The sequence below is a fragment of the Chenopodium quinoa genome, unplaced genomic scaffold, assembly GCF_001683475.1.
Source record: "Chenopodium quinoa cultivar QQ74 unplaced genomic scaffold, ASM168347v1, whole genome shotgun sequence".
Taxonomy (NCBI): domain Eukaryota; kingdom Viridiplantae; phylum Streptophyta; class Magnoliopsida; order Caryophyllales; family Amaranthaceae; genus Chenopodium; species Chenopodium quinoa.
Genome location: NW_018742630.1, coordinates 1,767,446 through 1,779,315, shown reverse-complemented (window position 1 = coordinate 1,779,315; position 11,870 = coordinate 1,767,446). Strand labels below are relative to the sequence as shown.

The 11,870-nt window shown below is 34.7% G+C and overlaps 1 protein-coding gene across 2 annotated transcripts; it reads right to left on the bottom strand.

The window, feature by feature from the left end:
* Positions 1-367: 367 nt before the first annotated feature.
* On the bottom strand, positions 368-9,421 carry LOC110721809 (auxin response factor 7-like). Of its 2 annotated transcripts, none has more exons than XM_021901008.1 (13): positions 8,896-9,421; positions 7,912-8,021; positions 7,723-7,818; positions 7,414-7,470; positions 7,148-7,303; positions 6,972-7,056; positions 6,095-6,185; positions 5,823-5,987; positions 5,536-5,731; positions 3,836-3,974; positions 1,693-3,644; positions 1,288-1,478; positions 368-1,200 (listed from the first exon to the last, which is right to left on the bottom strand). In XM_021901008.1, exons 1-13 carry the CDS (start codon positions 8,936-8,938, stop codon positions 1,017-1,019), a joined length of 3,465 nt encoding a protein of 1,154 aa, XP_021756700.1. In that variant the 5' UTR covers positions 8,939-9,421; the 3' UTR covers positions 368-1,016. The 2 variants fall into 2 exon arrangements, with proteins under 2 accessions (XP_021756700.1, XP_021756701.1); XM_021901009.1 differs by lacking the exon at positions 8,896-9,421 and adding an exon at positions 8,333-8,781.
* Between the last annotated feature and the right edge of the window lie 2,449 nt (positions 9,422-11,870).

The window sequence follows — 11,870 nt, the reverse complement described above, 5'->3', positions numbered from 1 at the left end:
TTAGGTGAATCGTAATGGGAAGCATCCTAAACCAACCAAAACTCCTCCATCATGTTTGTGTAAGAACTTCACGAGTCATAAACTACAATTTTATAATTTTATTTTTCTATTATTATAAACATTCAGATAAGTGAGGTTAAAATCAATGTAATCGACATTGTTTGTTGTAACCCACACTTGTAATGTTGTTAACATGAACTTAAACTTCACCGAGGTTCATTTGGTGCATCATGCTCACCCATCTTAAACTGTGAGGGGGTACAAGCTCTTAATTCAGGCGAATCTATCAATTTGCGTAGATTGGACATGATTTGCTAGTTAAACGGCAAATAACATACCAAACCAACGCAACCACTAGACAGAAAAATAGGTGCTGCAAATCTTGCAATGTAACATTCTTCAAATCACTTTTGTACACTAATCTGAATAACATTTTTCTGGCTAAAACATTGTGCCTAATATCTCATTTTTCCCAGAAGGAAAAAACTACCTACCTCAAACTCTAGATTTTCTTAATTAATAGCATTTACAACTACAAAAGGGGTGACATGAATTTCAGCCATTGCCTTTGCATATGGAGTTAGTAACTACTACAACACTACATCTATTACAACCCTAGCTTTACAGACAGGTTGCATGAAAACAAATGTCGGTGCCAGAAGATAAACCAGGTCTGTACTTCCTATAACCTACTGACCGATAGTTTAACTTCTCGCCCCTAGCTCCATATGGATATATAGTGGGAGAAGAGGGAGATTGAGCTTAATGGCTCAAAAATGATAATCTAAGTTACATTGATGTGTTCAGGTTATGGGTGTTGAGAGGCCAGGGCATAATTAAGATCCAGCAGCCTACCCAAGAATAGTTTACCTTCTGTTTTTGACAAAAACTGTTACGAGTGCGAGCTCAACCATTTCACCTGTGTTCCATCTATTTCTGAGTATTTATCAGGCAAAGTATGGTATGCATGTTTGTAGGGAGCTCAGTCAGAAAAGATTGATCTGAGCTTGAAACCCTCAACGATTGAATGAAGCAGCAGAGTGATCATCGAATGGCCCTCTCCATGCATTATTACCACTGTCCGTACCACTAGAGGCTTGATTAGGGATCGGTCCACTACCCAAATCTCCGTCCAAACTCATCTGTTGCACTTCGACAGATGATAATATCTTTATGCTAAGAACACAATTCACAAATTCTCTGCAATTGAACAAAGAGAAAGTTCAGGACAAGGAAATGGAATAAGTACATGTGCAAATTCATTGGAAAAATAAATCAACTACTTACTCCCACGGATCATCTCCCACAAGTAGGATGTCATTTTCATGATCTACATAGACCAGTTTCCAATCTGTTCTTTGAGGATCTTCCAGTTGCCCTTCAATGCCAAACATGCGAGCAAGATCGCGTCTGAGATCTTCATATCCCTTGTAACGGGTAACATCAATGGATCTACCAACTGAGCCACGCTTTTGCACCTTTTGAAATCAAAGAGGAATCACATATAAGTTTTCTCATATCCAATTTACAAATAATAAGATTATCCCTTCCTCCGTTTCTCAAAACATGCAAGATTATCCCTTTTAGGATGTTAAACAAATACACGTGTCATTTCCAATTCACAAATAATAAGATGCTTGCATTTCACAACCAATTACCATAAGAACATACAAATCAAGCAGGACAACTAACCTTTGTATATGTCCTCATACGTGGAGCCTGGCTTGGCCAAATCCCACCACCCAATCCAGCAGGGTCATTAATTGCTGCTACATCATTTGAACATCCCGACTTGAAAGGCATATTTGGAACCCCAAATGACTGAGGGCTCATACCAGCTGCAGACAATTCTGTTTCAATATCCCTAGGAGCACCATTGTAACTAGAAAGCAAGTTGTGGAGCTCCTTCCCTGAGTCAAAACCCCTTGACAAAAAAGTATCAGGTGTAAGATCATCCATGGCGGTTGATATCGGATGATTATTCCTTGGATGAGACTGCACATCACCATCCAACCCAAAGCTCGGAAGTGAAAGATTCTGATGAAGTCCACTAGCATCCAAGCCATATGAAGTAACAGAAGAGGATGCTTCCAGTGGATCAGTGATGATGCCATTGATACGAGACGGTTCTATTACTTTTGAGTTGGGAATTTCATTCTTGATTCTAAGATCAGACTTCTCTTGGAGATCCTGTACCATATTACTATTGGGCTCAACCGAATGCTCAACCAGCACATTCCGAGCTGGTTGGTTGCGGTTCAAGAAGTTTGATTGGGGAATCTGGCAATTATTTGTAGATGGTGACGTAGAACATGATGGAGCATCTCCGTCCGTTGGACAAGATAGTGATCTTACTATCGCGCCTGTTTTCTGCATTCCCTGAAGTTGCACTGCTGAAACTGCAGGAGAATTCATAAGTGGAGATGTGGACATAGTGCTGACACCCACTTGTGGCAGCTGATACTGAGATGTGGAACGCTGCAGCATATGTTGGTTTGGTTGGGGAGCATGTTGCTGTGCTGTTACTTGAGGCTGAACTTGAGAACTAGTAGGAGACAGCATAGGATGTGACTGATGAGGATGTTGTTGATGTTGCTGCTGTGCCTGAGGTTGCTGTTGTAATTTTTGCAGCAGCTGGAGTTGAAGTTGATGCTCTGAGAGGCTCTGCAAGGCAGGCGGCCTCTGTGAGAGGCTCTCTTGAAGTAATTGTTGGGAGGACTGTTGCATTTGTGCCTGCTGCTGCTGCTGAAACCTCTGTAGAGCACTACTTTGCTGTTCTGTTTGCTGCTGAAACTGCATATCTGGAGCTAAGGATGTTGAATGAACAGAATCTTTGTTAGGTTGAATATTTGGTGTGCACTGAGTATTTCCAACCTGCAGTTGCTGGTGATGAAGCTGAGAATATATTGGAGACTGTGACACATTCTGATTTATGTTTTGGTTAGGAGAAATGAGGCCACTATTTACAAATGTTGATTGAGGCATTTGCTGCTTTTGTGCTGCAGGAGGCAGTGGTGGTTGTGCTTGCTGTAGTTGGTGCTGTTGTTGTTGTTGCTGTTGTAGGTTTTGCTGCTGCTGCTGCTGTTGTAAATGTTGCTGCTGCTGTAACTGTTGCTGCTGCTGCTGTTGCTGTAATTGTTGATGTTGCTGTTGTTGCTGTTGTTGTTGATGCTGCTGTAACTGCTGTTTCTGTAGCTGTTGTTGCAGTGACTGCTGCTGCGGCTGCTGTTGTTGCAAAGACTGCTGCTGCTGTGGCTGCTGTTGTTGTTGCTGCTGCAGCAATTGCTGCAGCTGTTGCTGTTGCTGTTGAGACCACGCTGCAGATTGCTGCTGGAATTGACCTACTTGATTATGTTGGCCAGCTTTGTTGAATTGAAGATTTGGCATAGACATAGACGGGGTTTGAAAGTTCAACAGCTTAGAAGGATCATCGGTACCAAGGCCACCATGCAAGGCAGATGCTGAAAGCATAGATGGAAAAATCCCTGATTGTGCACCAGGAACCTGATTATTTTGTTGCATGTTCATCCACTGTACTAGACTTAAGCCAGGAAATATTGAGCTGGCAGCATCTTTCATGCCAAAATCATCACCAAGCCAGGGCATACCCCTCTTAAACATGCTATCCATATCAGAGTCATCATCTGTAAAATTCCACAACCAAATTTGATAAATAGCAAGAATTTATCAGAGATTAAGCCCTTCAAAGATATAAAGCCGAAATCATGTTCATCAACCAAACAATCACTCTATGTAAGTGATTGTTACTGGTTAGTAGTAACATAGCTTGAGATTAACTAAGCTCCTATGGTAAGATTATCATCTAAAAGCATACCTGGCATCCCTGGTTGCTTAGGAAACTTTGGTCTGAAAAATGGAGGAGGACATATGTAGAAGGGAGTTACAACAGGCTCTATATCCCAAATGGAGACCCGACTTGGTCGTTCCCCAGCTGTCGATTCATCCCAGCCAACCTAAACAAGACAAATGCTGGTGAACAAGGACCATGACGATTCAAGCTAATATGAAATCTTATATATATCATATCACTAATATATAATGCCGGTCTAGCAGCCAGGCCACGAGACGACGACACTTGGCATTCCAGTTTTTCGCAAAATGTCGCACCACGTAGGCGACAAATAGGATGCTAAATAATCGAAATTTGGATAGATTTTTAATGATAAAAATGTTATAGAGTTTTATTATCTACGCACTACTAATATTTCACATATACAAAATTAATCATAACTTTTAATAAAAATCTAATAACTCGGTTATAAATTCATTTTAAAAAGTTCTTTAAAATAAGATCCATTTATAATATATTTAAATAATAGAGAATTAGTAAAAATAAGTTTTAATCAATAAAAATACTTTCAGTTTAGTAAAAATAATTTAAGTATGATATTGTATGTCTAAATATCCTGCATTAACAAAAGTGATTATATGACCGTATTTAACATTATATTCAAGCAAAAAGGTTTATCCTAAAATTCAATAAACAACTTGCGCCCGGGACACAAAACTAGTATATATATAAAGGGGAGTTTTTTCCCAAGTTTTTCGAGAGCCACGTAAGATAAAATTTTCTTAATGCGCCATGTAGGATTATAAATTTTAGTGATAGCCAATCAAATAAGATATTTGTAAATTTTTTTATAATTAAATAATTCAAATGCCACATAAGCTAAATTGGCGAGTGAGATTTTAAAGTTTAAATTAATAAAAAAAATATATATTATCTTTTAAAATTAGGGATTTTATCTAAATATTTAACGAATGAGACACAATATATTTAAACTAAAAATATTAAATGATATACTACGAACAACGAATAAAATAACAAATTTTATCACATAATTACAAAATAAATATATATATATATATTGTTTTAAAAAATACAAATAAACCGTACATCGAACGGGCTTTATCTAGTAATGACTATAAGATGATACAATATAAATGGTATAACTCATGAAGCATTTCCTCAAGAATGGATAATGTGCATGTACCTATACCAATAGCTGCATGAAAAAAGAAATTGAATTTTTTTTTTTTTTTTTTTTTTTTTGAGATATTGAATACAATTTGACAGGAGATAAAGGGGCAAGAAATGTTCAATAAGATTATAAATAGCCACTGCCAGAATGAGGCAAGTCAGGCATCTTTGTGCAATTGTATCTCGGGAAGGTTGATAATTAATGCTTCCTCCGTTTCTTTTTAGTTGACACGTGTTTTTAGTCACGTTTGCCAATGCACAAATTCAATCATTAATATCTTTAATTACCGATTAGCAAAAATTATAAAAAGTTGATATTTTGAAAATATAGATCGTGACGAATCTAATAAGATCCCACATGATTATATTTTTCAATACGTATAAAGCACAAAACACGGTCAAAGGAGAGTGTGTGAATAGTGCTAAAGTTAAAACGTGTCAACTAAAAAAGAAACGGAGGTAGTAAAATACAACTATACTCTGACAGCTTTGTTTCAAGAAAAAATGCCGTTTAAGAAATTCAGGAGCAGTACCTGTAGATTACGCCACTGAGAGTTTTTCCATCGCACCGGGTCAAGGTCACTGATCCCTGTTATAGTACCCATGTATCTACGTACGCCACACTCTTCAGTTTCAAACATCATCCTAAATCGCATGCCAAGAGAAACTTGGGTATACATCGCTTTATTATACTTAGCCAAGGGAACTACAAACTCAGCTGGACTAGCCCTGTCATAATCAGTTCAGTTTGAGATAACGCTAGTCAGATAAAATTTGATGAAAGGTGAAATTTATTCAAGCTTTATATACAGCAAACTACCTTGGATTATAAAAAATGGTAAATGGACTATTATTTGTAGCAGCATGAGCTGCAGCAGCAAGAATTCCAATATGCATGCTGTCACTGGATATAACAGATGAAGCAAGGGCAGGCTGCTGTCTGTTTGCCCGCCGTATACCTAAAAGAAGATGTGATTTCTCGTCTCTACAAGCAAAGTCATTGAATCAGCTAGGAGGCTAGTACACTAGTTTTACCACAATACACATTTTAAAAAAATATACATCATCACAAACAAATGTCAAACATTATACCTTATAAAGAGAACAGAATCACCAGCAAACAATCTTTTCGAGCTAACAAAAACACTCCATCCCGTAGTCAGCAAGTGCCTTTTCGGCTGGCCTATAATTAAGAAGATTTGCATGATGACATTAGATCATTGCACATTCTGGTGGAACAAAAAACTGAAAGAGCGCTTTGGTAAGGAGCTAGGCAGAGTATTACTTAGTGTCTATGTTCATGTTCAAGCTCATTTTACTTTTTCAATCATGATATCAAAGTCTTTCAAACTTGGTGAGTTTGGGAATTGTCATGTTTGAGCTCATTTATTATTGTTTTTTCATATATTGAACTGAGCTCGTAAAAAGCTCTATGTCTTAATCATGAATTTTATTACAAGCTTAAGGCAAACGGTAGTTTTTAGAGAAGTGTTTACATGCTAAACTAGCAATGATTTAAACGAGCTTCAAATAGAATAAACGAGCTTGTTCATGGTCATATTTTACAAAGTTGTCCATTTTATGAATATGTATTCTTGAGATTCAAAATTTGTTCAAGCTCAGCTCAAAACCACGAGAAACTCACAACATTTTTTGGCTAGTTAGAAGTGTAACTCTCATGGCACTTTAAGAGTCAAAGGCTATTAAACAGCCAAAACCAGCAATATTAAGACATGGCAACCTTAAGTATAAAACAACAAAGCTCATTATACAGAAAACATGGAAAGGAGGAGGTAGAACAGGGAATAATAATATGCTATTTTCTGAAAACCTATGGCTTCCGCATGGAATTAGTTCTCTCATTCAACAAGGATGTAAAATGGCCACGCAGAAAATGAAATATTAAAGAATTACAATAAGAGAAATTGGCCATGGTATGATGAGATGCAATTTCTAGACTAAAGCTTACCTCGATAAATATGTCTGAACGTCCATGTTTGATTATGTAAATCTTTAGCCATCAGCTCTTGGCAAGGAGGTTGCATAGAAAAATCCTATCAAATTTCTTCCAGGTAAGCACAATAATAAGGTGATGAAAAAAATGACAAAAAAACATAAAATGGATTTGTTTGAATTACAACTCACCAGAGGTGGAAATATCTTCTCAGCAGCCCGACGAGGTACAGAAAACCCTCCATGTGTGCTAGTGTCACTAGCTGTGAGAGTTTTGCAGAAAAATTCTGCAGGCTGCCTACTTTGTTTAAGGGCCATCTCTGATGCGAGCAGAGCATCCCTGTCATACTGTGAGAAAGACATGGAAGGAACATCACATAAAGAAGTAAGATTACAAACCAAAAATAAAATCTTTAACTTGATCTTAGATCCTAGGAGTAATTAAATGGACGGCTTACCTTATTAACAGGTTGAAGAGTCATTTGTGCATACACCTCATCGGTTTCAGGATCAGCCTGGTATCATGAAAAGAGCATAAAACATGAGGTATAAAACATGTAAACTGGAAAATTGACAAGCAAAGCACCAATATAACATATACTTCAGCATTCAGTTCCAATCCAAGAATATTGTGTAAGTCAAATTCATACAACACCTACTTGCGTCAACATAATAAATACATGTTAAACCATCCAAAGAGGTTAGGCTAAAATCAATCCTAATCCAAAAACCATTTTATAGTATCATCAGAATCCAAGGAGCCTTACATGTAGCGTGACACTGTGGAGCATACAAATCAACTTAGATGGAAGATTCGGATAGCTCGGGATGCCATCGGTCTCCTTTTGCATAGAGGCTGCCACCTGCAACACAACAAGATTGCAGTAAACTCCATTAGAAAGAAAGAACTCAGCATTCAATCACAACAGATCTTGCATATATGAAAACTACCGTACTTGCTCGCTGTGGCCTTGTGGGAAGTAAACCACAAGGCTTCCAACAGGAGGCACAGCAACCAATGGACCAGCACAGGCATGCCACAACTCTGAATTTATGGCTCTTCCTTCTGTCATACATACCAAACCAATTGAGTTCAGTTACACAAAACAAGAGAAATACTCAATCCACAGTAAACAAAGCAAAAAAAGCAGGAGATCATCAAGTTAAGACATAAATCATTCTATACAATATCCATTGTACACCGGCAACCTTGGTCCCCGGCCACTCGGGTGCACCTAACTCTAGGTACGCGGAAACTGGTAAAATAAGGTAAATAATCTGATTCAAGAACAAAATTTCAGACACATCCCAGAAAAAGAATTCACATCACAGATTTATCTAAACAATTAATTAACATAATAAATAGCCTAATTATACCCATTATTTATGAAGTGGAATAATCAGAATTGTTGATGCACATATTTACTAGCACATATTAAATGGCAGGAGCATTGAAGAAGAATATATGAATGCAGGAGTTTCAGAGCTCTTTCTTATGTTGCAAGGGGAAGATAAATGTCAACTTCAATCTTTTTCCTGATATTCATTATGCTTCCTTTTTTTTTCTTTTTTTTTTTTATTATTATTTTGGATTGATTATGTTTCCTACTTCTTCAGGTAAGTGGATTATATGTAAACAACAAAACAACCCCAGATACCAAAAATTTATTGCCAAATCCCCAAAATAAGGTAAAAAAAATTGCTAATAAAAAATTAAGAGTAGCTTAATAATTTGAACTTATAACAGATAAATGTCAACCATAAGTTTTTCCAGATCATCATAAATCTTTTCCAGATCATAAATTTCGCCCAACATCAAATTTGGAAATTATAAAAAAAAAAAATCAGAAAAATATATATATATTACTTTTTTTTCAAATAATAACAAGATTAAAAACCAACTTAAATAATAAAATTAAAAAATTAAGAACATCCATCACCTTCTCCAGGATTAGCCATGAGACCATTTGATGGAGCTTTCATGATTAACAAACCCACTTTCTAATTCCCAAAAATTAATTTTTCTTTTTTTTTTTTGGGCTCTTTACTACAACTTCAAACCCAGAACAATCATCTTCAACATTGTCTTCAAGACTAAAACCACATTCATCAAATCAACCCAAAAAATAATTATATCAGCAAAAATCTTGCTGATAATATATCACCATTTTTACAATTCAATTAAATATTGAGCTGAATTTGTTGAGCTAATTGTGTCGAAAAGAGCTGTTTAAGCGTAGAAAAATGGAGGTATGCATATAGTAGAGAGAGAAAGTAGAGAGAGAAAAGTGTCGAGAAAGGAAGAGAGAGAAAGAGAGGAGCAAAGGAAAGCAGCTTTTGAAGGAGAAGAAGAAGGAAGAAGCCGACATTCAACAGACTGGAGCAGGTCCCTCTTCCCTTACTCTTTTTTTCTTGGGATTTATTTTTATTCTATTTATTTTTTGAAAAATAAAATATAGAATTGAGATTTTAATTTTATTTTACTTTGTAATAAAAATAAATAAAAAGTAAAAATTGGTGTTTTAATTTAATTTTATTTTATTAAACTGATACGTACTCCCTCCGTCCCAATATAAATAGTTTATATTTGTATTTTTTTCACGGTATTTAAGAAATGAGAGGAGAAAGTGGATGAAGTACGTTAAAAAGGGTGAAAAGTGCAATTACAGACAAAAGTTAAAGAAGAGAAAGTGAATGAAGTACATAAAAAAGGTAAAAAGTACAATTATAGACAAAAGTTAAAGAGAAAAAGTGGAAAAAAAAAAGTACAAACCAAGTGGAAAAATGAAGGGTAATTTAGGAAGTACAATGAATAAAGTTTAAAAAATGAGGGTATAACGGTCTTGATATACTATCCAAAAATGGAAACAGGAACAACATTTTAATTATCCAAAATAGGAAAACATGAAATATAATATGGGACAGAGGGAGTTGTATTTTGTATGCGGTTGACCATACTATGTGGCTATTTGTTAAAAAAAAAAAAAAAAAAAGTATTTTCTACAACTCTTACCGTATAATCCATGTAATAATGACCTAATAAACCCTATAACCCTGACGAAGTAACCCCTGTACCACTAATCAGATAATTTGGGATTTTTAATCTATTTTATTTAAGATTAATATATAATTGGGATTTTTAATTTATTTTAATTTCAACAATTAAAAAAAAAAAAAAAGTTGGGATTTTAAAAATGATTTTATATTAATTTGCTTCCCCCCCACCTTCCAACTTTCTCCTTTCTCAATCCTAAGCATGCTTAGCTCATATGCTTGGTTCCTCTCACTTTTTTGTGATATGATTTTCTATGTTTTTCACTTCCTGAAATTCCTCCTACATTTACATTACTTTAATTATCCACCTATGTGCTTCTTCTTGTTGGGTTAGGTTGTCACTCATATGAATTATTATAAAAGGAAATTCAAATCTACTTCAAGTTACGAGTAGTTATCGAAGAGTGCTAATTGGCCTAAAATAAAATTGAGTTTTTTTTTTTAATTTTAAAAAAAAAATTAATATCAAGTATTATTAGATTTAGTATTCATGTGCAGTAAATAATTTCGACTTCCTGAAATAATCTCAACCACGGAGTATGAATATAAGAGAAACTATAATTTACTTTTGGCATATTTTCATGTTAGTGGTTATTCAAAGATGGCAAAAGCTAACATGGATAAGAGAACTAAAAGTGATATTATTAAGATAAAATATATATTAATTACACTGATTGATGCGTGATTTTGACATGCGTTTCAAAATTAACACTATTTTAAGGTATACTTATGCCCTGAGACGCCCATTAACAAGAGCCTTCAAAGATTTCATAGAATTGGAATTCATTGACAAATTATTAGCTTGAAATATAAATAAATAAATAAATAAAATTAAATTAAATTAAAAAAAAAAAAAAAAAAGAAGAAGAAGAAGAAGATGGACACGGGTAGACCTCAATTCGTGGAAGGTTTACTAGGAAATTTGTGTAGTTAATATCATTTGGTGCATTTTCTTAAATTGAAAGTATCTAAGGCTTTGATTTATTCACCTTGTTTTTCATTCGTTTCAAGAAAAATAAGTTTTAAACACGGGTAGACCTGAATCTCATCCCACTCAACCTTTGGAGAGATAGTTTTGTATTTTAAACATTTTCTTTCTTATTATTTAAAAAAAAAAAAAAAAAATTGTCATTTAGAAATGATGCAATTATATACTATATTGAAATGGAGGAAAGTGTATGTCTACAATTTAATTGTAATATTGAATCTATTAACTTATCTTCGAAATAATTAAATTTATTACTATATGAAGTTTTTAATGCTCCCTCATGAATTTTAACGGTATCTGTGGGTTGCTATACATGGAGCTAATCAGCTAATGATCAGAAAAACTTTTGGTAAAGTCACAAAAAATGGCAGAAATTATCAAGGGGTTTCTATTAATTATTCAAATTTAGACAATTACATAAATTTACTGGTGCATCCACACAAATAAAGTTGTTGATCATAAGTATAGATATAGACACCAATAAGTTACATAAAGAGGTTAAATTAGGGACACCAAAAATAAAAAGCTTAGGTTATAAGATATGCATTACTAATAGATAAAACAAAAAAAATTCTTAATTAGATCTTAGTTTTCTATGCAAGTTTTGTATGGAAACATTACCAAAACACAACTTTCTTAGCTTGGTTTTATCCCAAATTTCCCACCTATGAATACAACTTTTAAGAAACTCAAATCATTATGATATGAAGGTAATTGTAGATTTTAAAGGTTAAAAGAAACTGTCCAATTATTTGTTGGAATTGTGAACTTGGAGACATTATTGTTACATACACCTGGGTGTACGGTACACCCATGAGCATTTTATTTTTCTCAATTTGATGATTGTTTTCATGCATTTAATCATCAAATGAA